Below are 24,812 nucleotides of genomic sequence, written 5' to 3'. Positions count from 1 at the left end.
TAAAATGTTTCATTTGTATGTCTAAATAAATTGATTAATGAACTACCCGTGTAAAAAGTATAATATTAAAATATAATAAACATTCTATATCCTTCTACTGTCTTTACACTACTACAGATTGATTATATATTCAATTTTGCAGTATCAGAGGCTTAAATTAACATAGTCTAATCAGGATCATTTTTACTAAACATCCTAAATTTATATGAATTTTCAAAATATATATATTTATATTTATGTTTATTGATTTATGCCTAAATTTAATATGAATATCATAATCGTTTCACTCAATATTTTATACATAACATGTTGATTGAATTGAATGGTTACTTATTATATCTAGATATAACTTAACAGAATACTTATTCTTTAAATATTAACAACTCCCAATGGTAAAGCAATTTAAAATATATTATACTATACGATTTAGGATATTTTAAAAACAACGTTGATAATTGAGTAAATTCATCGTATAGAATAAGAAATCGAAAAAATTCGAAACAAATAAATTAAAACCTAACACATCGATGACATGTTTACATATTTATTCATTATATACTGTGTACAATAATATGAGACCAGCATTATGACTAACAAGTAGTATATAAGTTTACAAGTATGCATATACAATGAGCTTTATAATCAAATTATTCAAATAAGATAAAATTAAAAAATAATAAATAAAAATAGATATAGTGACTGAATACGATTTTAATTGTTATACTAAACTGATAAGTATACTGAAAATAAATCTTCGTCAATATAAAATAATCGAAATTGAGTTAAAAGAAAAAAAATATGAAAAAATACTAATGGAAATGAATATACATAATACAGTAGGTAATCACATTATTGACTTGAGTAGTTTTTATAAGAAAATACCTCCAGAGGTATACCTTCATATATTAAATAAATAATGATTAATTTGCTAAGTATCAGGGGACGTTTTCTTGTTATATTTACAAAAAAAAAAAAATATTTCGTTCCCTGGGTTTTTACTCCAGTTTCTCTATATATTTTACTCATTTTGAGTAAAACTAAAATAATGGCGAACACAATTTATTTGATTAAAAAGACCTTATTATAAACTGCCACCGAGGGACATTTTCTAACCCAGGAATTTATTACAATGAACATTGTTTATAAATGGAGTTTTATACCATGGTTTTTTTTCAGAGCAGAATTGCCACTAATTTAAGAGTAAAAATTCGATTATTTTTTAGCCATCAAACTATTGACCAACATTATTGAGAAAAAAACCAATTTAAATTGATCGTTTTATTCTATCAATTTATGTATAATATCCAGTTATAATGTATAATCGTTTTTATTTAACATAGTAAATAAAATAATATTATATTGTGTAATCAGAGAGATTTTTTTATATATAAAAAATATAAAAAAAACAATTGATTTCAGATATTTGGAATGGCTATAATTTTTATTTAATTTCGCTTTGTTTAATGTAATACATAAATTGATTACTGTTTTGGGTTACTTAATACCCAACAAATTACAATTTAATAACTTCCTACGGTGGGTAGACAGTATTTTGGTTTGGCCTCAGAGACAGTTCTGTTATCAAAGTACATTTTAAACCAATTATAATCGTATTTAAAGTAATATTAAGCAGAATTATTATAACATATTTTTCCTAGTTCCCGAAAAATGATTAGTAGTTAATGACTTTATTAAGCTGACATTATAATTATGGATCGATAATTACAAATTTATTTTAATTAAAAATTATAATAAACGGAAAGTTTATGATATAAGTAAATTACATATTATTTTGTATGTTGTCCGTTTTTCAAAAAACGTTTATATATTTACAATTTTTCAAAATTAAAAATTAACTCTCATCCAGATTTTCTCTTAGACACTTATTATGACTAGTGTAAAAATAATAACACATATTTTGTAAGCCTTGCAACAGCTCAACAGAGAAATTTAAAAACCTTTAAAAAATTAACTTGTTTTGAATACTTAACGTTTGTATATCCACTTATCACCATAGACATACTACTATGATAGTAGTGAGCTGTGATGCACTTCAAGAAGTTATTATTTTTTTTAATTCACAATTTCAAAAAAGCTTTTATATTGGATAAAATGGTGAGATCATCGTTTTCAGCCTACAAAATATAGTGTTGTAATTAATCAGGATAATACGAACGTTTTGACGATACAGTTTTGATTTCTTCCGAATGAAAATACTTTTCCGATAATAAAAACGAGACCGACAAAACAATGTCAATAGTAAACATTATAGTGGTTGACGTAAGCGGTAAGTTTGGAAAGCAAAGTAAAAATTTACATTTTACCTTGTTAGTATACACTTATTATATTCTATATTATAATAATTATTCGATTATTGTATACATAACGATAAAATGCTACATCGACTTTTATAATATTTACACAATATTATTGGATTATTAAAATGCGACCAACTGAAGATAATTTTTAAAATTCCTATCCACCTCAGTTGTATTTTTTTTTTATCTGATATAACTTTTTTAAACTCAACCTCTAAATCGTAACACAAAATATTATATCATTAAATTGTAACATAAAAAATATTACCAAATCAACAAAAACAGAAATTATGTTTAGGAAAATAAAACAGTAAAACACCCAATGTCGTAAAAGTATTGATTAAACACTATATAGTGATAATATAATAGTATGTTTTAAACAAATTGTTATAATATATTAAGAATTTAAAAATGAATGAGTAGGTACCTAGCTATATAAAATTATTTTTCGAACGAATATCTTAATTATTGTAATGTACTTGTCTGGTTTTACTCACGTCGGCGCCGAGTGGCAGTGTGGTTATAATATTATAATTAATTTATGAATATAATAATATTATAACAGTGATAATATTTAGCATTTACAGTATACCACAATTATGAAGAGAGTAAATGTAATATGAACTCGAACAAGTGTGTGGCAAACCATGTACATACAACTATTTACGTTATTTTTGGTAAATTGTGATATATTTAATATTATATTAGTCGAAATATGGATACTTTTTTTATATTTATATGACCAGTAATGACTATTTGTTGTGTTTGTTTTTCGTAAAGTTTCAGCCTAGACAATATTATTATAATAACATAATAATACGCAATATTATCTTAAAAAAAAAAAAAAAAAAAAAAAACGAAATACACAATAAAACAATAAATATTGCTATGATCAGATAGCGTATATTAATTTATAGAATTCTGGAGTGCTTTAATTATTTTAAGATAAATGGTTGTCAGACACACGTTCAGTAAACCTTATTTCAAGAATTATTATTATTTTAATCGTTGCACAGCCGGTAGCCACGAGGCATAATATTTTGGTCGGAAACGATTTGAGTGGTTATGTGGTTAAACCCTTGGAATTAGTTCAAAAATATTTTCCATAATCTGATTGAAATTAAATTTATTGAAAACTTTAACGTTTTGTTTTTAATACCTATCTTGTGTTCACGGTGGACAACGGGATGAATTGTACAAATTGTGATACACAAAAAAATAATAATAATCTCCAAGAGTTATTCAAAAGTTTAAATTAATTCTAGATATGCGTCAAGGTACATTGAATTAAAAACAATAACAATATTATAATATTATACATGCAGGTGAAAAAAAAACAGTTTTTATATAATATGATAATATTATGAGATTTTTAAGTATCGTAATATTTAGAGTACAAACACACAAATTATTAATTTAAACAATAAAAGAGTTGAACACATTGTAGCCATTATTATGAGTTTGAGTTAAACACTAAACTGTAATTACTACTTAGCGTGATGGACTGTCTGACATTCATTCAAAGACATAAAATCAACACGTTTAAACGACAACTATTTCTAAGACACGTTTTCTAATTTATTTTTATAAAACCACCAATGTTAATCTAATAAGCACCAGATTGTTCATCTCGGTGCATAATAATGCTAAACTTTACCATTATATTTAAATAATTTTATATAATTTAACAATTATTTTTAATTATATAACAGGCGTTTGGGATAAATTCACCAAAGCCCCTCTAGAATATAATAAACGCACATTGTTCAGTAAAATGTCAGGTCAACAACTACTGGACTAAACAAAAAAAAAGATTATTTTCCATGTTCCTATTATGTTTTCAAATGTCAACAAATTAAGGCTTACAGCAACCACAAACAAAAAACGTGGCTTTTTACGAAAAAAAAAATCATTGTTTGCTTGATTCTTATTGGATGGTATTTCAAATCAAAACATTAGTTCGGGCTGATAATAATACTATTTTTAACTTAAAAAAAAAACTTTATAGGTTATACAGGGTTATTATATTTACGTTAAACACAATATTTCTCGAAAATGAGCTTTTACGTTTAAAACGTATTGTTACTATCTCAGAATATATAACACCCAATGTTAAAATGTTGGTGTTATTTTGTTAAATAAATTACACTGTTTCTTTTCTTAAATATAACTAATGAATGTTTTTTTATGAGAAAGAACATTGGACAATTTATGAATAATGAAGTTCATTTTCTAAGTACTTAAATAATACAATATATTATAATTTTCTATTATCACAGAAATAATAATTATCAAGTTTAATTTTAATTTTAATTTATTATTAATTTGATTTAAACCGATTTAAATGGAATGTGAATTTGAGAGTGAACGAATATTAAATAATAGTTGTCATGCAATTACTATAATTCTTAATAATGATATTATTATATTCGTCTAATTTAGTTGATATCTCGAAGTAACAGACTCGTAAATCATAATCTTTCATCGGCGAAAACATATATTTTATTCCTCTACCAGTAGTGTGAAATTAAAAAAAAAAAACAAAATATGTATAGAGAAATTTTTCTATAGGATGGTATCTTTATATATAAATATACAATACCGTAAAAAAATGTTAAAATTAATATCAACTTTCAGAAGAATAATAGTGAAAAAGTTTATTTTTATAAAAATTATTATTAACCACTCTAGATTAACTACATACTACACACCACCATATCATAACAAATAATTGACGTTGATTGGAATTTTAAATTAAATTAAGGACCGGTGAAGGGCTCGCTTTTAATTAACCAACGAAAATACAGACAAACTGTAAGAATATATCTTATAGAAAATATGTAAATAAGTCGTAAAACTTCAATAGGAACTCTTGAGAATTTCGTCAGAATAATTTGTTTCTACCACAAAGAGCTATCCCCCAAGTTTTCCTGATTTCTCATTTAACCTAACCTAACTCAAGAAAACAGAAAATCATTTTGAACCTCCTGTATACAATATACTAAATTAGTATACATTATATTTATGCATATATATAGTTTATAATATTGTACATATTATACTATACAATATACATAGATAGAAATTTCCTTTTAGTGACTGGCTCTTCTGAATAATCTTCATACCAAACGGTCGTGGTTTCGATTTCAGAAAAGATAATTTGCCTTCCACTCCCCCCCCCCCTAATTCTGTGAGAGATATACAACAGCATGGTAGACGACGACGCACTATCGACAAAAACCACGCTACACTTTCGAAAATAACAAAACTTCTGCTGTAGATACAGATGGAATAGCTATTCCTAAAATTATCTATTTTAAGTTGAACAATTAGATACAATGAATTAGTAAAAATTAAAAAAAAAACCAACCCGTTGAGTTGTATTAAAATTACAGTGGAAAAAAATATAATATATCTACGATATTATAAACGTGTGATTACTGCTAAGACTGTACTAGTTAGTTTTAAAATATTGGGAAATCCTTTTTTTTTTCAGCGTTATTTATTTTTGTTTTATATTTATTGCATTCTAAGGATAATAAGTTTATTCATCTCACAGGTAGATAAGTTGGTATTAATACGTAGTGGATATTTTATTGTGCCGGACGTTTAACGAATAACCGGCGTGTTTTACGTCGATTTTATATTAATCTTGATAGCGGTTGTTGGTCGAAAAACGTATTTATTTTCAATTATTTTTAATATTTATGATGTAATATAAAATTAATATTAACGAATTCAAGGGTTATTCTGACGTTACGGATACGATTTAAATAGGTTTTTAACTTAATCACAAGATAATAGTGTTTAATAAATAATATATAATATTATGTAGTCAATATTAATGTATACTTAAAAACTGAAAGCTATTTTATCATAATATCCGTTGTACTCGTTAACTCTGTGTTTTTTGTTCACATTTTCTGCTAACTCAAAGTAGTAAATTTTATATAATGGCCAACATTTTCTTTCGTGATCTTTGTCTCTGTGTTTGGCTTCGCATTATTTCTAATGTGTCTACGGATATCATATTATCTTTCAGGGTGTTGAGGTTTAAGCTATAATCCTGTGAAAATAGGTCACATATGATTTATTTTTTATTATTAAAATGTTGAACGATTTTAGATTTTGAGTAGATTAAAATTGATTGAACTACTCCATTATTATTAGGATATTAGTACATTTTTTATCTGATACTGTCATTTTTTTTATATACACCATTATTGTTCTTGGAAGTATAAAAGCTTAAAATAAAAATCACATGACTTTAATCATAGTATTTGAGTGAGATATTCTAGCGATATATTAATTTATTCCATACTAAAAATTTAAAGCTCACATAGTCACATGGTTGTTAATGATAGTTTTACTATACTCTTGTATTTCCATTAAATTGGTTAATTTAGTTTTTTGGTAAATGTTGAAAAGAATAATCAAAAATTCACAAAAAAAAAAAAATGCATTTCTAACACATTATACCTAGAACACTATTAACTATGGTCTATGATTTTAAAATATATTTTGTCTTTTCAAGAATTAAGCGAGTAACAATTTAACAGATATAACTATGTATTCATAAGCACTTTCTACGAATTATATATAACTTAATAAATTATAACATTTACATAATAAATTCCAAATAAGAAAAAAATCGATTTATTTCAAGCTATTTCCAATCAAAATAAAATATACAATTCATTTTAATCAAATGAACTTAAATCTATTCAAAATAACTGTAAATAATTCAATATAAAACACGACTGTACGCTACTATTATATAATTATATTATAATAAATATCAATCATCCAACTGTAATAATATTATGTTTTAAATGAAAAAAAAAATTCTAAGAAAATGTCTAGGTTTACGATTTTAATATGCTTATCGTCATCCAACCTTTGTGTGAGAAAACCAATGGAAATCCGACAAATAATGTATATATATATATTGTTTTTAATATTACGATTGTGCAAAAATAACTTAAAGCAACTACAGTCATATTGTGGTTGTACAAAATATATTTTATGTATTCGTTTTTACAGAAACAACAGTTGCCTAATCCAACCAATAACTATATTCGAAAGCAGTGATAAAATGTACTTCTTTGATAATATATACAGTATACACGTGTGTCTGCAACTACAGTAGTCAAATGCGCTTATCCATACACGATGCGAACATAAATTATAAACTACACATGATTGTATATAGTTATTTTGGAACACATAGTGTTATCGCGAGATGAAAAAAAAAATTCAACATTAATTTTATATGTTGCCAATAACTGTTTAGTTTTTAAACCTGTTAAATTGAAAGATGCTTTACATATAGCAATATGCTAGTGTTATTATGGATCTCATCCAATAATTGTGTTCAGATAGTCTTATATTTTGATAGTTGAAAAAACATTAAGTTATACTAAACAATCCGCTTAAATTTAAGGGAACAATTAATCAAAATAAATGTCTCTTAAGAATAAAAAAAAAAACCAAAAAATAAAAAAAATCATCCCATTAGTAATTATCCAAGCCCAATAATCCAGATTAGGGTAAACAAATTAATGAAATGGATGCACGGTTTTAAGTCTTTTGCATTGATTATTATTTATTACATTTAAATGTCTAAAATTATTTTAATACGAATAAATGTATAATAAACTTAAAGATTTATTTAAAATTAAAATAACACTTTAAACTTGGTAGCTACTTACAATGTATTGACAAAGTAAAAGATCATCTAAAAACTATATTAATGAAAAATAATTTTAGGTTACGTTTAAGTCAGTAGTATTGGATTATAATTTGAAGATAAAATCAATAAAATTCAAGCAATTGTATTAATAGGTATAAAATAAAACTTCGAAATTCATGTAATTTAAAATCAAAATTGCCAAAATACTTATTAGCAGTTAAATGAGCTAGTGAATTAAAAACGTGTAATATAAAGTCGAATTAATTCAGAAAACTATTGAAGATAAAAATAATATACACTATGTTGTGGAAAAATTATACTTTACATTATCAGTAGAAATGTGATTTTAAATACTGAATATTATAATTTAATACAATTTACAACAGCTGTAATTTATTAATAAACTATTCGGTAGTTAATTATTATTGTAAGACAATCATGATATTAATAATAAACTAATGTAAGAACAATTTTGAACATATGTATTATGTTTGATTAGAAACATTTGTGCTAATGTTTTCAAAAAGGACACTAAACGTATTATAGATATGTTTTAAGTTTGCATTTTTTTTTTTATTCAATTGAAAAAAAGCTATTAATGGTAATGCTCAGAACCAGCTATAAAATGAAACAATGATTGAATTTCGACGTCAAAAGTATACATTACTTTTGAAAATTAAAACACTTGTTTCATACATATAATATGCCAAGAAATAATAATAATAATAATAATAATAATATTAATTTAACATAATTACAGGATTGATATATATAACTGTTCTAGATTTAATTAGATTGAAATTGAACCGGTAGGGTATTTGTATTAAAAACATTTTTAAGTTAAATACGTTTTTTATTTGATCTCACAAATCATAACACACATGAAATGGTATCGCAGTAATTTCATAATAGTGTAAAGATGTACAAATTAATGCAAAATATATTTATTAATAATCTTATTCAGTTGCCCATAATTCATGCAAAAAAAATAATGCCTGACATGCAAAACCATTTTGTTCATTAAAAATAAAAAAAATAAATCAAAATATTTTTTATGAATTGGACTTTCATTTTACTTTTCCACAACTGTTTAGTATTTATGTGGGAATAATCTGTATCTAATTATTAGGTAATAAAAGTTATATTAATTATGTATATATTTATAATTTATATTCAGTGGTGGATTGAAAGGAAATAGCCCAGTCCAATAAAATAAATAGGTAGTTTCTAAGTATCAGGTTAAAGTTTTTGTTTTTTTTTAATAAAATACATTTTGAATAAATTTCTTAATTAAATTATATACAATTTAACTGAGAAATAAATTCTATTACTGACTATAAATTAAACAATACAAATTATAATTATAATTATAAGAGTTTTATTTAAGCAAAATTGTCATGTTGAAAATAAGAGAACTTTTAGAAAACAATATTCAAAATTTTTTTTCTTACTTTTACTTTATAATATTTGTAATTATATATAGATAAATGCTTGCTTATAGACGGTGGATATGAAAATACGCGTTAAAATTGCAGTAATTATAGTTATTATTTATATAACACATTCGATGTGTATACACGTATGACACATTCTTTCTGGAATGTTATTATGTCCAAACATTTTTATTTTATTTTTTAAAATAGAAAAAAAAATCGCGAAGGTACCTTGTCCAACCCCCCTCCCCCACGTTAAAGGTCAAGTCAACGATCTTCCATATTATTATTATTATTATTATTATTCCGTTAAATCCACCACTAACGATTTACGAGTAATAATATGATGTTCACACAGTATTATTGAACACACATAAAACTCATTTTCACACGTATTCTTAATGCAAAAACAGGGTATTTGTGTCCGGAACTCTGCCTAAAAACTGTGGTAGAATATAATAATATAATACTGTGTATATACTCACGTTCTCGTAACACAGGTGCGGACTGCAGTTTGAATTGATTTTCGATCTTCGCGTTGCAACCTGTGGAAAGATAAATAAAACGTTGTATAATCAGTGTGATTTTTAAGTCGAAAAATGCGATATTGGTTCACACTAAACGGTACATAGTTAGTGTCCAGTGTTAATACTCAGCCACAAGGTGATGCGCGAGACAACGGGCCGTTAGCGAGAGAGAATAATATAGTATAATATAATACATATATATATGTATAACAATAGTAATATGCTAAAACGGTCGATTGTCTTTGGGTTTCCGGTTTTCCTCAAATGCCCGGAACGAATCCATTTCCGGTCCGCGAGCGGCGGCTGCAGCGGCTCTTAATTGAAATTCGCTTTTAGTAAACGTACCGGAATAATACACTTTAAACGAATCTCGTATATATGCACCAACGATCGTCCATCGCTTTCGTATAAGACTGTACAGTTATTACGTTATGTCGTATAATATTACTATACATTAAGTCAATTAAATGCAAGTTTGAGTGCGTGTACAAATGTACAATACATAACGCTGATATATAATAATAAAATAAATATTGTGATATTGTGTATAACACGTATATTATGCTCTGATGTCTTTTTGTTTGCGCGGAAGTTTCGATATCGAATGACAATAAGACGTTCAATTATCGTTACTATTATTGAAATTCAAATTCTCGGAACGCAAAAACTGGAATTGAAAGGACGTCGAATAGTTTTTATTTTTTTTAATTTTAAGTATTTTTTTTTTTGCCAACTAAAGTCCTTTGTTTTATAGTAATACTATGCAAGCTCTATTTCTCGAGTGACTGTAATAAACTAATGAAGAAAAAAAAATGAAAATTCAATAAGCTTACTTCGCTGACTGCTGTGCTGATCGTGGGTCTGTTTATGTATAATAATGTATATGCGCACAACAAAATGCTGTCGGCGGCGGTAGTGCCGCTGAAGTAAAATTTAATTTAAAGTAGCCATTTCCAAAGGCATCGGGAGATGTATATAATAATAATAATACTAATGCCGAAATCATTAATATTATTTGCGTAATTATGGATGCAACTAAAATTAACTCGTTACTATTAGGATTTAGATATACTGATAGGTAGTTGAATCATGAGAATGATAGTCTGCTATTTAAATCAAACAATTTATTAAAATGTATCTATTAAGACAAAATGATTTTTTTTTAAAAAAAAAACTGAATATGCGTCGTTTCTCTTTTGAAATAATTTACTGAGTATGATTATTTTATCAATTAACATGCATTATAATAACGTTTTAGAAAAAAAAATACATAATTTTCAGTCAAAATAAAATAACATTTTTTATAATATTTATGATTTATAAGTATTTTAAGTTTAGGTAAACAGAGTAGTTGACCAATATTTTGCATGATATTCCCGTACCTGACCGCTCTGCTCACCTAAACTTTCAATACTTATAACTCATAAGCTACTCTTCTGAGTCTCAATTTTTATACCACCAAAAATATTGTGTATCAGGATACGAAAGTAATTTTTTCTTATATTGTCATTTAAAAAAGTAAAAAAATTATAAAATTAAAGATAAAAATCTAAAAAAAAAATGTTGTTTTATTTTGATTGAAAATTATATGGGAAAAATATTTTTTTATAAACATTAATAGATTAATAATTATTGCTATTTGATTAAAGAATTGTTTGTATAATGTATGCAATAGTGACTTGGTATGATAAATTTAACCTCGCCAATTTTTTAAAAAATAATGTAATGTTTAATTTTAATATGTATTATACATAATAAGTTTGTTTATGTGTTTTTTTTTTTATTACTAATAAAATGAGTAATGACTATTCGTAGAATAATAATATGTGCTATAACATATTTATAATGCTCGAATCTGAAATGTTTACGGTTGGTAGAAGAAAATACTTTGGAAGTGACTAGATACGATTTTTTTTTCGTTTCATTCAAACGAGTGTGAGATAATAACGTGCGCCTATATTATGCATTATATGAATATCAACGTATATAAATAATGTGTTATACAATATTTCTTTACTGGGAATCAAAAAGTTTAGCTTTTAAGCAATATTATATCTACTTCCGACGTTTTATTCAACGAATTTATTTTTTTATCCGTGTGCATTATTCAACGGACATATTATTTAATTCGTTAGACTTCTTTCATTTTTTTTTTTTTCATCACACACGACGAGGTAATACGGTATGGTAAATATTATTTTTTCCAGACCGTTTCACTTTATTATCATTACTGTTGAGGTGGTAAATATATATTCGACGACCTTAGACTGACAGCCGCTTTCAGCTGAGCAAAACGAACGTTTTACTAGTATATAACTACCTACCCATATCCGCATGCATACTTCTTTCTGTAAACAAAACGTAGGTACACGTAGGGTATTTTTTTCGCACACGTAGTATATACTCGTACATTTGAATATGTATACGAATGTGCATGTTTATATTATTATAATATTTTGTTTCGGGTTTTTTTTTTTTTTTTTTTTGTTTTACTCGACCGGTGAAAAAAATCTGGAGATTTAACCTTTTGTCCCGGGGCGGCGGCCCAATAAAAACCGTGTATGCCTGCCTGTCACGGCGTTCTCTAAATCAAATTATAATCATCGTGTAATCCACGGACCATATTTTATAACTGGAAACGGATTTGCAATATTTTTGTGTTTGCGGACGGGCAACGTCGCTGCGGAGGGTTGCGCTCCGGCGGCTGGTGTGATGTGAATAAAAATTATAATATATAATGCAATGCATGCTACGAAAACAAAACAAAACATTAACTATACATAATAATAATATATTATATAGGCGCGGGCGCGCGCGCGTGTGTGCGGCGTTCACCCTTCGTTAAAAATTTGCGCGTGGCCCAAGGTACAAATACTTATAATAATAATAATAATAATATTATCATTACTGTTATTATTATACGGTTTATAAATGCACGCAATGTTGACGGACCTGTCTCCTGTCACACGCCGCCCGGTTAACGAGGGTAAAAACTATGGACCGATATTCGACTTTAATTACAGACAGTGCGAGTATCAAAATATAATAATATGAAACAAAAAATAAAAAAGACCATAACGCGTGGAAGAATAGGCCGAGTACACTTAGAATATTTCTCAACAAATGAGCATTTCTCAAAAGATCATTAGAGAGCTGTGCATATTATATCATTATTATGTATGCACATTGCGCGTTTACGTACATTACGGGCGGCTGCTATATGTATATTAATATTATACCTACCCATCCTATCAAAACACAAACATTTTAATAATTGTGCCAGAGTTAAATAATACATAATTTTAGTCTGCTTAAATTTGGATCAATACTTTGAGTTAAAAACCGAGACTGATCATTTGTATGGATAACGTCTTCAGACCTGACGTACAACACATGTTCTGTTTATCATATTGTTTTAATATTAAAAAACTTAACACGAATAATTGTAATAGCTTTCAATTTGTTGTCGTTTTAATTAATATTAATTAAATTAGAATTAATAATTAAATTAAATTATATTAATTAATATAATATTATAGTAATATACTATATTGTAAGAATAATTATTTGCGATTTACGCTAAAAAACTGAGTCTTAAAAGGTTGTGTTTAAACTAATGTTTTTAAAATGTTAATTGATTTTCTTTTTAAAATTTGTTTATTGTATGGTATGATTTGCGTTTAATTATCTGTAAAATAACGATAGCATGACAAACAATTTTCTAATACATTAAGTGTTAATTTTAGTGCTATTTTCCAATATGTCAAACCACTATAATACAATTATGGATTATTTTTTATACATATGTTCGTACGTTATGTTTTGTTGTATACAAAAGCTAATTTAAGAACTCGTTAATACTAAATAAACCTTATGAATTAATTTACTTTTCAAATTTGATCAATTATTGGCTCTGCTAAAATACATCAGAAATCGTTTAAAATTACTAGAACGAGTAATAAAAATAATTTTAGCGTTATTGCAGAACACAAAAAAGAAACTCAGCCTTATCATGGGTTTAATTAAGAAGAGACCTGAATAAAAATAGTGTAAGTGGCTGACATAAAATAACAAAAGATGCAGTTTTAACAACAGAAATCACCATGTCGCTGTCTTTAAATTTTTTTTTTGTTTTTGAATTGTGTTACATTACGTTAAACAATTAGATAATATGCAATTCAGACATCCATTGGCGATATTACAACACTGTTAGTTGTACGTATTATATCACTATTATCACTGCTTACAAGTTAAAAGAAACATTTACGTATCAAATAGATGATGAAACGCAATAAATACCGACAAACTTATTATGGAATAATATTATCCGCTCGTCCATCACAATTGTTGGATAACGATATATTTTCTATTGGTTTGCATACAGTATAATGTTGTTAACAGTTTAATGTAGACTTATGATTTTTTTTAGACTTTTTAGAACATTTATAGGATTTAAAAATATAGTATGCACGTCATTATTATGATTCATAATAATATTATCTTATTACACACGATTATAATAAAGGTTTTTGCTTATAAGGATTAGGTTTCCGAAACGACGGTTATAGTAAAAATAATTGATTATCATAAATAAATAAAGGATTATACAGGTAACAACTGGTAATAATACAATATAGGATGAATAAAGTATCTCATTACAAATTTCGTTAAAATAATCACAACTTTTGATAATACAATAAAATTAAATTTTGAAGAGTTGTCCATTATCGAGAAATATATTTTAACATTGAGATTTATTTATTTATATTTTAATCAACTACAATATGTTTTCCAACAAACTTTAAGTTTTATGATAAGTACCAGTGGTTGCTGGTTTTTCATTTCTGATTATTGATGTTTATAGCTCATTAAAATTTTTGGTGGTTCATTAATTATTGTATAAACGCAATGATTCCGAGAACGTACAGAATTTTTTTAATCAAATTTCGCTATGATTTAGACTGAAAATAAATCCACCGCCAGTTTCCAGTGGTTCGGATAAGTTACTATTTACGTGCAATCAATAGGGTGAACATCCTAAATGATACATATTGACCTTCAATTCAAAATATATGTAATATAAGTAGACTAATACATTCACAGAATAAAATATTAATATAAGCTTACAAATCATTGGTGTGCGTGTTGTTGAAATACTAGATGGGTCTCGTTATCTCATCCTTATCACTAGAAGTTCAGCCAATAAGAGATTTCTAAATATTAATACTATTCAACACTTATATTAACACTAAATTCAATTATAATAAGGAGTTAAATACAATTAACTCGAATCCTTTAAGAGTTTATAATTTATTTATTATTATTTGAAAAAATCTAACAACATCTTTAATAACTGAAGTTTACCTTAGTCAACAGAATATTATAAATCATAAAAATATGTAATTTTTATTATAGTATAATAGGTACAACAATGATAATATACTTTTTATATGTATAATACATAGTTTTGTGTATGTGTATGAATCTCGCATAAAATAAATGTAATTTATAACTGTTTTTTCTTATTTGAATAAAATATTATTTAATTGTTTTTTTTTTATATCCATCGAAGGTTTGCAATATTTACTTTAAAATTTATACGAGTTAGAGATAAAGTAAAATTTAAAATTTAACAGATATAAGTTACGAATATTATGTTTGTTGCGTGTGTTGGACGTATCGTACAAGCGATGATGTTAAAAACATAGTTATTATAAAACATCATGTTCATTGTAATATAATATACATATAAGTGTATAATATCATTTATTAAGAGTATTAAAATCCTTAAATATAAACCTTTATTGAATCAATATTTTATACTATATTATCATGTTTCTAAAAATACTCTTCAACTAATAATATATATAAAATAATATTATGTAATATTAAATAAAGTATGAAGTATAAGTATTAATCTATACTTGAATAATAAAAATAACAATGTGAGATTTTAAAATTGTTTGCACATCATGTACGTATTATGTGATTTGAGGATTTAATATTTATCAATATATATATATTTTTTTTAATACATAAAATGAAAATTGAAAGATTAATCTGAGTTTAATTAAGTTACATGCAAAAGGTTTAATCAAATTTCCAATGATGATTTGTTATTTGTATATTTGCACAGATTATTACAACATTGTATTATAAAATACCGTATGATACTAAAAATAAATCCCGTAATATAAAATATTACAATTAAGCAGTGTTTCAAAAAACAAAATAAATAAATGAATAAAACATTGAGAAGTTGCTCAGCTTTATAGACGGTTTCGAGTGATTGAGTAAAATGAAAAATTTAGTACTTCATCAAAGCATATAAAGTTGATAAGAAAAGGTATCTAAAACTCTAAATATCAATGCTCAGTTTAACAGTCATTTGTAAAAATAATTTATAGCGAAGACAGAACTGACACGAGGTTGTATCTCTAATTTTGTTCATTATTACGATTGAAGTAGTAGTCAGAGAAGTACTTAATACTGGAAAGGGAGAATCAAATTTCAACGTCAAAAATTAATTAAATTAGTGACGCACGAAGGCGATGTTGTGATGTTAGCGAAATCAGAAAGATACCTATGGATAATGAATTGTTTTCTCATACAGGATAGTAAATAGATGTGTCTAACTATACATTAAGATAAGACGAAAGTGTTGGTATATCGATGTGAAAATAAATTAATTGGGAAAAAATTATTAAGAAATTCGTGAGAGAACACATGTGACTAATATGAGTAAAATGTTCTTCATTGTTTTGAAAACAATTATTAAATCAAGAGTATTCTCAGCACTTAGTAACATATAAATTGACAATTTATAAGATTATGATCCATTCCATTGTGTTATATGCAAGTTAAACCTAGTTAAAAACAAAAACAGATAAAAACAATAATGGTTTCGGTAAGTCATATTGTGTGAAGAGCGTGGGTCACAATAATTAAGGAAAATCCAAAATGGGTATTATGACAGTATTAAAACAAAAAAAAAAAAAACAATATTATAGTTACATAGGAATACGTATTATGCAACAAGTAATATTGCTGCTTAGGATTGATGAAAAGTAGTAAAAGTTGTCACAAAGAGCCTGAACTAAGTGATAATAATATTATATCTTAAACTGATAATATTGGTGTAATTTATTATATATATTATATAATAAACTGTGAAATTGACATTTCATTCGATGTCTTTGTTAAAGAATTGAGCTAATAGTTAAAAATATTTTTGTATTATGTCAGTTAAACTCAAGAGTGTATTACTTGCTAGTGCTCTAACTACGTGACCACAAACATTGTTTCCCAAAATTTGTAAAATACGTTCATGTCATAAAAAATATGCACTATCCTCCGTTGTCACGGAACTAGAATCAAGTATGTAATTACCTAGTAATGGATGTAATTTTAACTGTACAGTAAATATAAAGTGTGAATCAAGGACTTATTTTGGTCACTAAACTTAATTTTGGATATTCATTTTAGAAAAAATAACAATATTAAAGAAATGTTTAAGGGTAGTTTATTAGTTAATTAATTAACAATATCATTAATTACTTTTTGCTTCAAATTGCTATCGTATTAAAACAAATGAAAATTTTTATATAAAAATATATTTCATATTTTTCATGGCATATATATATATATTTAAAAAAAAAAAAAACATTATCAACGATGTGTTTTTTTATCATTATAGTGTAATTAAAACTTTCAAAGTTATGTCCCTTTTTATTTTAATACATTTTGTGACTGCTTAAACAAAAAAAAATCGTTTCATATTGTTGAAATTTATTGTAATACAACACGTAGCTATATTTTTTTCTTCTACATCGTAATCTTAACTGCGATTCTATGCTAGAGTCTTATCAAAATTATTTTCAAAACAGCTTATAAAGTAATATTAAGATTGTTAAAGTGATGGTTATATTAAGGCCCATAAACTTTTTGAATTGTGTACAGAGAAAACCTAGAAGGTTTTGTTCATAAAAAATTTAATAAATACGTATATTGTTAATAATAAAATTACTTTTTCCTTTCATTTAACCGCAAATCAAAATTTAATCATTAAGCGGATTGTGTTGGTGGCAAAAATGTGCATTAAACATACGTTAAACTTGAAACATGAATATGATTTTATATTAAAAATTCAAGTTTATTGAGAAAGCTTTACGTAGTAATCAGCTTTTAGAGCTAATAAGGACAGAAAATATTGTTGAAACTTCGTCTAAAGGCGTCTCGGTTTAGGTTGTCTTGCATTATAAATGTCCCAAATTGTTTTTACGACTATATGCGGGAATATTCATGAGTTTAAAACGCACCGATTAGTACATATTTAAACCAAGAAAAATGTCAAACGTTAGCCGTAGTGACTCAGTGGCGTTCAAGACGATGATGAGAAGTAATCCGATAAAAAGCAGACCGTATATAAAATATGACGCGTACTTAACGCAGTCGTTTGAATAATAGACGTTATACCTACCTACCTATGCAACTAACCTACCGAGTTGAACTCACTTTAAACCCGACCGACATATTTTATATTTTGTGTCCCATGACGTAAAATCATACAATATACCAACAACATATTATGTGTGAAACAGTACAATAATATGACACTGATTCACAATTTTAGTACTTAGGTAATATAAAGTGTAAAATTTAACTGCATTTAAGATGTGTGTCTCGAGCGACTTTTACTTGAAATGTAAATCTAGAATCTAGAAATGTACATAAAATAACTATTTTACGTTTACATTGACACATTATTTTTTCTTTAAGAATAAATTTCACAAATTATATCTTGGTACGTGGTTTTAACGTAAAAATATTATACAAACGGCAGGACTAATTTTAGTCTTTGGATAGATTATTATTAAAAATTATATAATATTTTTACTTAAAAATCTTTGTAAATTAAATTTATAAGATAGTTTTTAACGTTGGTTTTAAATAATAATAATATGATCGATGCGATATTATGCTCACGGTCAGGTCACTGGACCGAAGTCGTTCGATACGACGGCATTTTCTATACTTATTATTATAGTGTATTGAATATTGATATGATAACATAATACTGAAAAGTATAATAGGTATAATGCAAACTAATGACATTTTTTGAACCGATTTAATAGACGTTTTCAAAAAAGTGTTTTTAAAATTCTGAGACGGATAAAATGTATAATAAATTTAATCCTACGTCCAAACATATTATTGCGTATTCCGCGAAGTAAACATTGCCATCTCGTTGAATTTACTTTAATTTCGTTCTACCGCTGGGCAACAACCTGCACTCTCCTCCACCAGCTACGTCGTATGCATTATACGCCGTATTTAAATAATTATAGTATAACTTCGCGAATTTCTATGTGCGTCCAATGATACAGTGGGGTCTTGTAAAATAATGATATTATGATATCGTTGTATTATACATGCGTCGGAATAACAATGCCAATTGGAGCGTGATTAGTTACGATCCGGCAGCGGTGGTTGTTCGTTTAGCGGTGTATTATTTAACCTGCGGAAAAGGGTCGTACGGTTTGACGAGTGAGGAGCTAATAACCTAGTTAGACGTGTGTACCTACTACTGCGGCTCCGAACACAAAATTTACCAAAAACCAATGTCCTGTTGAAAGCTCGGTCGCCGAGTATCAACGGGTACACGGCGCACTGCGAGGCGCGGCATAAGCGGTGTACGAGTGCATAATAATTATGCCGTTACGCCCGTCGCGGCGTGTATATACCTATGCGAAAACACACCGACAACAAGCACCACAATCGGCATAAATTGTTTTGTTATAATGAATAATACCTATCTCGGCTGCCGTACCATATCGCCACCGCCCGGTCAATGCGATAAAGGTATTTGTATAATACTATGTATTATTGTGTGTTCAGTGATAGTGTAGGTACGTGGAATGAAATACTATATTATATAATATTGAAAAACACCATTTTTTCCTTTCTTTCGGTGTTACAGATATTTTCCGAAAAGTAAGTTTACCGTTAAATCAAAAACCTCAAACATTGTTCTCGGTTCAAAGAGAAAAAAATTGATTATTTTCCAACACTGTCTCTGATAAATAGTATTATTTCGTACTATTGTTGTACCGGTGGCTACGCTAATTTGGCCTGAATGTAGATATTACAGTAATTGTGTTAGTTATGTAGGTAAACGCATTTTAACTGAAAACACCTTGAGATATATTTCAAAACTTTAAAGATCTGTTGATTTGATACGTCTTAGACTTATCACTCGTTTTTCAAAAGTCTGTTATGACAACTTTCTTGCAATAGGAGGAAAAAGAGATGGGTTGTATTGTTAGCAGAAAAAATTCCGTTTTTTTATTTATTATTGATTTTAATTTTTTATATTAATTGGTCGAAATGTATTATTTCAATATATATTTTATTATTATTATTCAATACGTAATAAGTTTTACCCCATTTAAGTTCTCAAAACTCAATCCTAAAATACTTTTTTTCTGTACGTTTTTTAATGAAATTTTAATCACTAGATATTTTAAATATTTCCGTGTATTATAAATTAGTTTTATTTGTGAAATAAAATAATGTAAAAAAACTCACAAACTTATCACTGGTGGTATTGTGTTGGGCGTGATTAATGAAAAATATTAAATGGTATGTACTGTGTATAACATACTATCGTGTTAGTATAATTGTACAGTTCAATGAATAAATTGTTATGTGTTAATTATTAGAGATGTATATCAGAGGAACGATTTAAAAACATTTTTATAGTGTTAAATTGGTTTTGAATACTGATATTATTAAATTAAACAAATTATTTTGATTATTTTTACACTGGTTGAATCTTTAAATATCATAAAATTAAACTTTAATACTACTAAGAATCAAATTCGGTATAACTTTTGCTTTTCAGAGTGCTTTAGACCACGTCAACATACTATTAAAAAGTAAGTAATTGTCGTTGCTGGTATATGAATTAACCTTTAGTATACCATTTGTCATAATGGTTTTGTTGTTCAAAATTGTCCACTATAAATTTTACTAGCTCTGTTAATTGAGTTTTAAAATATATAAATAAACGGGTGATGTCACCAAAATATGATAACAATTATTTTAATTTTGCCAACAACGTATATAAAGGTGTCACCATGTAATAGTATAATGTAAGCTATGTTTATAATTATATTTTGAAATTAATTTATGACCAATTATGATATTAAAAAACATATCTTGTCATTTATAAGTTGTTGAACAGTTTTTTTTTTTAATTAATTTAATTTATTTAATAAAAACGTAAATGACATAAAATTAAAAAATATATATTTTTTTGAATTAAGTATCTATGCTAATTTTAAGTGCTAACTCAGAACAAGTTTTTAAAATAAGGAATTGATACATCATATACAAAGTCATACAAAAATACTAAAGTGAAAAATTCAAATTTAGATTATATGGTTGCCGGCTGGGTGTTAGTGATATATAATTTAGGGTAGTTTTTAAAATGAGAGTTTGACATCATATCACACAAATTCATAGAAATGACAAAGTAAAGATATTGCATGACAAAAATTATCGATTATCTACATAGGCTGGTGTGGTTTGACATTTGACTCACGTTATTTTTTTTCAGTATCTCACACATGAATATTTTTATTTATTTATTTTTTTATGAATTTTAATCATAAAATTATAATAAACTATTTAGACACACCATAATATAAATCGTTATTTTTCAGTACCTATTGTTGATTATTATATTTTTTCAAAAGATAACTCTAATAATCAAAATTTATAACACGTTTATAGTATGTAAAACAACGACAAATGAGCATATGCGAATATTGTATTTTATCATAATATAAAGCCTGTAGGCTACAATTTCAGTTGTCACGTGCGTTTGCAAATAAAGCATTCGATTTCAAACAAAATAAAAATAAAAAAAGAAACCACTATAGATACTTATACACCAACATCATTAACCTAGCTATGCCAAGCCGCATAAAGTATTCTTTGTCTGAAACGAGAAATACCCAAATCAGTGTGTAAAAGATTATGTCACTATATAGAAAAAAAATATAGCACAAACAATTATAATGACCACTTATTCATGAGAAGATTCTAGGTCTTTCCACTTAAATTTAAAATTTTTAACTCCAAGAAGTTCTTAATCTTACAATACAATAATATGATTATTTATTCAAGGTAGGTAGTTATTATACTATATGGTCTTCATGTAGTGTTCAAAAAATAAATTCATAGTTTGACTTTAGCAACACTGTTAAAATTTTAATTGAAAAAAAGGATGGATAAATTATTTTTCAAAGTGCACTGTATATCAATTAATTTATTAATTATGTTTGACCAAATTAGCTCTTTAAACTTAGCTAATTTTTTTGACTTTTGGTTTGATATATCTATATAAATATCTACGGAAATATCTATGGACTAGTATTTTAGTGGTTTAGCTGAATTTTTATCGTTTGTATACTTAATCTATACTATGTGAAGACGGTCTTTATAAATAATTATAAAATATTTGAAGTAAATGAGTATAAATTAGTCTAGTCTATACCTATATACATATATATATATTATGTTCACACAGGTACAAATATATAATGAACATGCATATGAGATAAGTATACAAAAAATCAGATATAAATAAAATTATCTCTCGAGTAACCTAAGACATAACCTTTATAAAATTCAAGTGATAATATATGTAATAAAGTTTAATAACTGTTTTATTCGTGTTTATTGTAGTGCTCGTGCGCGCGTGAGAATATGACGACCATGAAAAAACGTACCGTATTAAAATTTCAAACAAATCTGAATATTTTAAATAAGCCGATGGAAGAAAATAACGTGGTTTTTCTAGATAATAGACATAGTATTGAGAAGTCCAATACTTCTCAAATAAAAAAAAATATTTTTTGGATTACGTTTCAAAATTAATTTCGAAAAATATACAGCGAAATTCAACAGCTATTAAATCAACAGGTATTGTAAAAGTAAAATATGATATACTATTATTAGATTCAAGTAACAATAAATTATCTGTGTTAATATTAAGATAATGACAAAAAATGACAAATTGTGTGAAAAATAATATCTAAGTTTAACAAATTTATTTATAAAGGTCATACAACTAATAATATCATTTAATTTTACTAAAAAAACTATAAGTAATTATATTTTATTATAAAAATGATTCTACATTTTTAATAAAACGTACAAAATTGAACTACTGGAATATAATAATGTATTATTTATTTAATATTTATTAATAAACATAAACAAATTATTTACAAACGAATTAAAAATATATTTTCAATGGAATGGGTTTTATTATTTAGTATATATATTACGTTTAACAACATTGATTGGTTACGTTATTTAGGTTACGAAATTTTAAAAATTGAACGTGTGATATAAGAAGTCATAAAAACATATTAAAACGCTATGAAAATTGTATTGATCAGTATTGGCACTTATAACAAATTTAATTTTTATTCAATATTGGAGTTTATTGATTGAGATACATAAATTGGTAAACAAAAAATCCAATTATTGTTACACGATTTATAATTTTTGATTAACTATGATAAAATATTATATTTTTATAATAGTTAATGGTCGCGTTCGAGATTAAAAAAATCAATTATTACGTTTGAGCTCTTTAATAATACATTATTCGTCTAATATTAATATTCTTATGATTAAACGTCGAGGATTATATAATCTAATAATAATAAAAATAAATACATTTTTATAACCATCCAAAATATTTTTTAATTCATAAATGGGTCATAAATATTTTATATCAAAACCACGGTAATAAAACATCTGATAAGGTTATTACAAATTTAATTAATATAGACTAACCTAATCTTACAAAATTTAATTTATAGTAATTTGTGTACCTAATACTAGAACTATCAATAATTTATGTAAAATAATATAATTTTTTCTAAATTAGATAAACGATATAATAATAAATTTAATTTTGTATACGATTTATTGGAATCTTATTCTTATAAATATATTGATACATGTTTAACAAAGCAATTCAATAAATTATTGATGTGGTTTTAGACATTACATTTTCAACAAAAATAAAGAATTACTTAGCTTATAAAAAATTGCTCAGATATATAAAACAAATAAATAACGCCATAGGACTATATTATGATTAAATACATTTCAAAAAATCAATTCTTATCAATGAAAACACAAACACAACTAGAAATTATAGAGAACAAAAAAAGACAATTTCAAATACTTTAAAGTTTTTTAATCATATTTTAACAATGATTGTGTATTATACTACACCTTCTAAAATATTAAATATAACCAATTAGTGTGAGTTTTTTTTTTATTGCAAATAATATAATTTTAAATATTGTTTTGCGTAATGAGACGTTGGTAAAGTGAACAAACTCAGACAAATTGTACTCAAATAGTCAAGTTGTTAAATCAAATTTATACTTTTAAAAAGTGTATTATTACAATTACGCCCACTGTAGGCGTAAATTATTAAATAAATAAATTATTCCCAAGACAGTTATAATAATTTTAAGAAGAAGTCCTGTCTTTAATTTTTGTCAAGACCTAATCAACGTCTTAACTTTTTTGTTGCGCTTCTACTGTAAAAGAGAAAGTTTTTTTACACAGCTGACAACAATATCAATTTCAATTTTGTACACTTTTCAAAATGAAAATTGAAAATTATTTTTTATTTCTGAGTCCTACATTTAAAAATAGTAATAGTTAGTAAAAGTAATATATTTTAGTTGACAGTGAATATTTTATTTGTTCTGCTAATTTTTAGTTTTGAGAACGAATTAAAATA

The 24,812-nt window shown here is 25.8% G+C and overlaps 1 protein-coding gene across 1 annotated transcript in view; it reads right to left on the bottom strand.

The window, feature by feature from the left end:
• LOC114122546 (uncharacterized) overlaps positions 1–24,812 on the bottom strand; it is a 332,686-nt gene that overhangs the window by 270,468 nt on the left and 37,406 nt on the right. The window contains exon 2 of the mRNA XM_050206568.1: positions 9,929–9,988. Within this exon, the coding sequence (XP_050062525.1) occupies positions 9,929–9,988 (60 nt within the window). The remainder of the gene's footprint in view (positions 1–9,928; positions 9,989–24,812) is intronic.

The sequence above is a fragment of the Aphis gossypii genome, chromosome X (assembly GCF_020184175.1).
Source record: "Aphis gossypii isolate Hap1 chromosome X, ASM2018417v2, whole genome shotgun sequence".
Lineage (NCBI taxonomy): Eukaryota > Metazoa > Arthropoda > Insecta > Hemiptera > Aphididae > Aphis > Aphis gossypii.
Note: the sequence above shows the minus strand (reverse complement) of the source record. Positions and strands in the feature narration are given on the sequence as shown.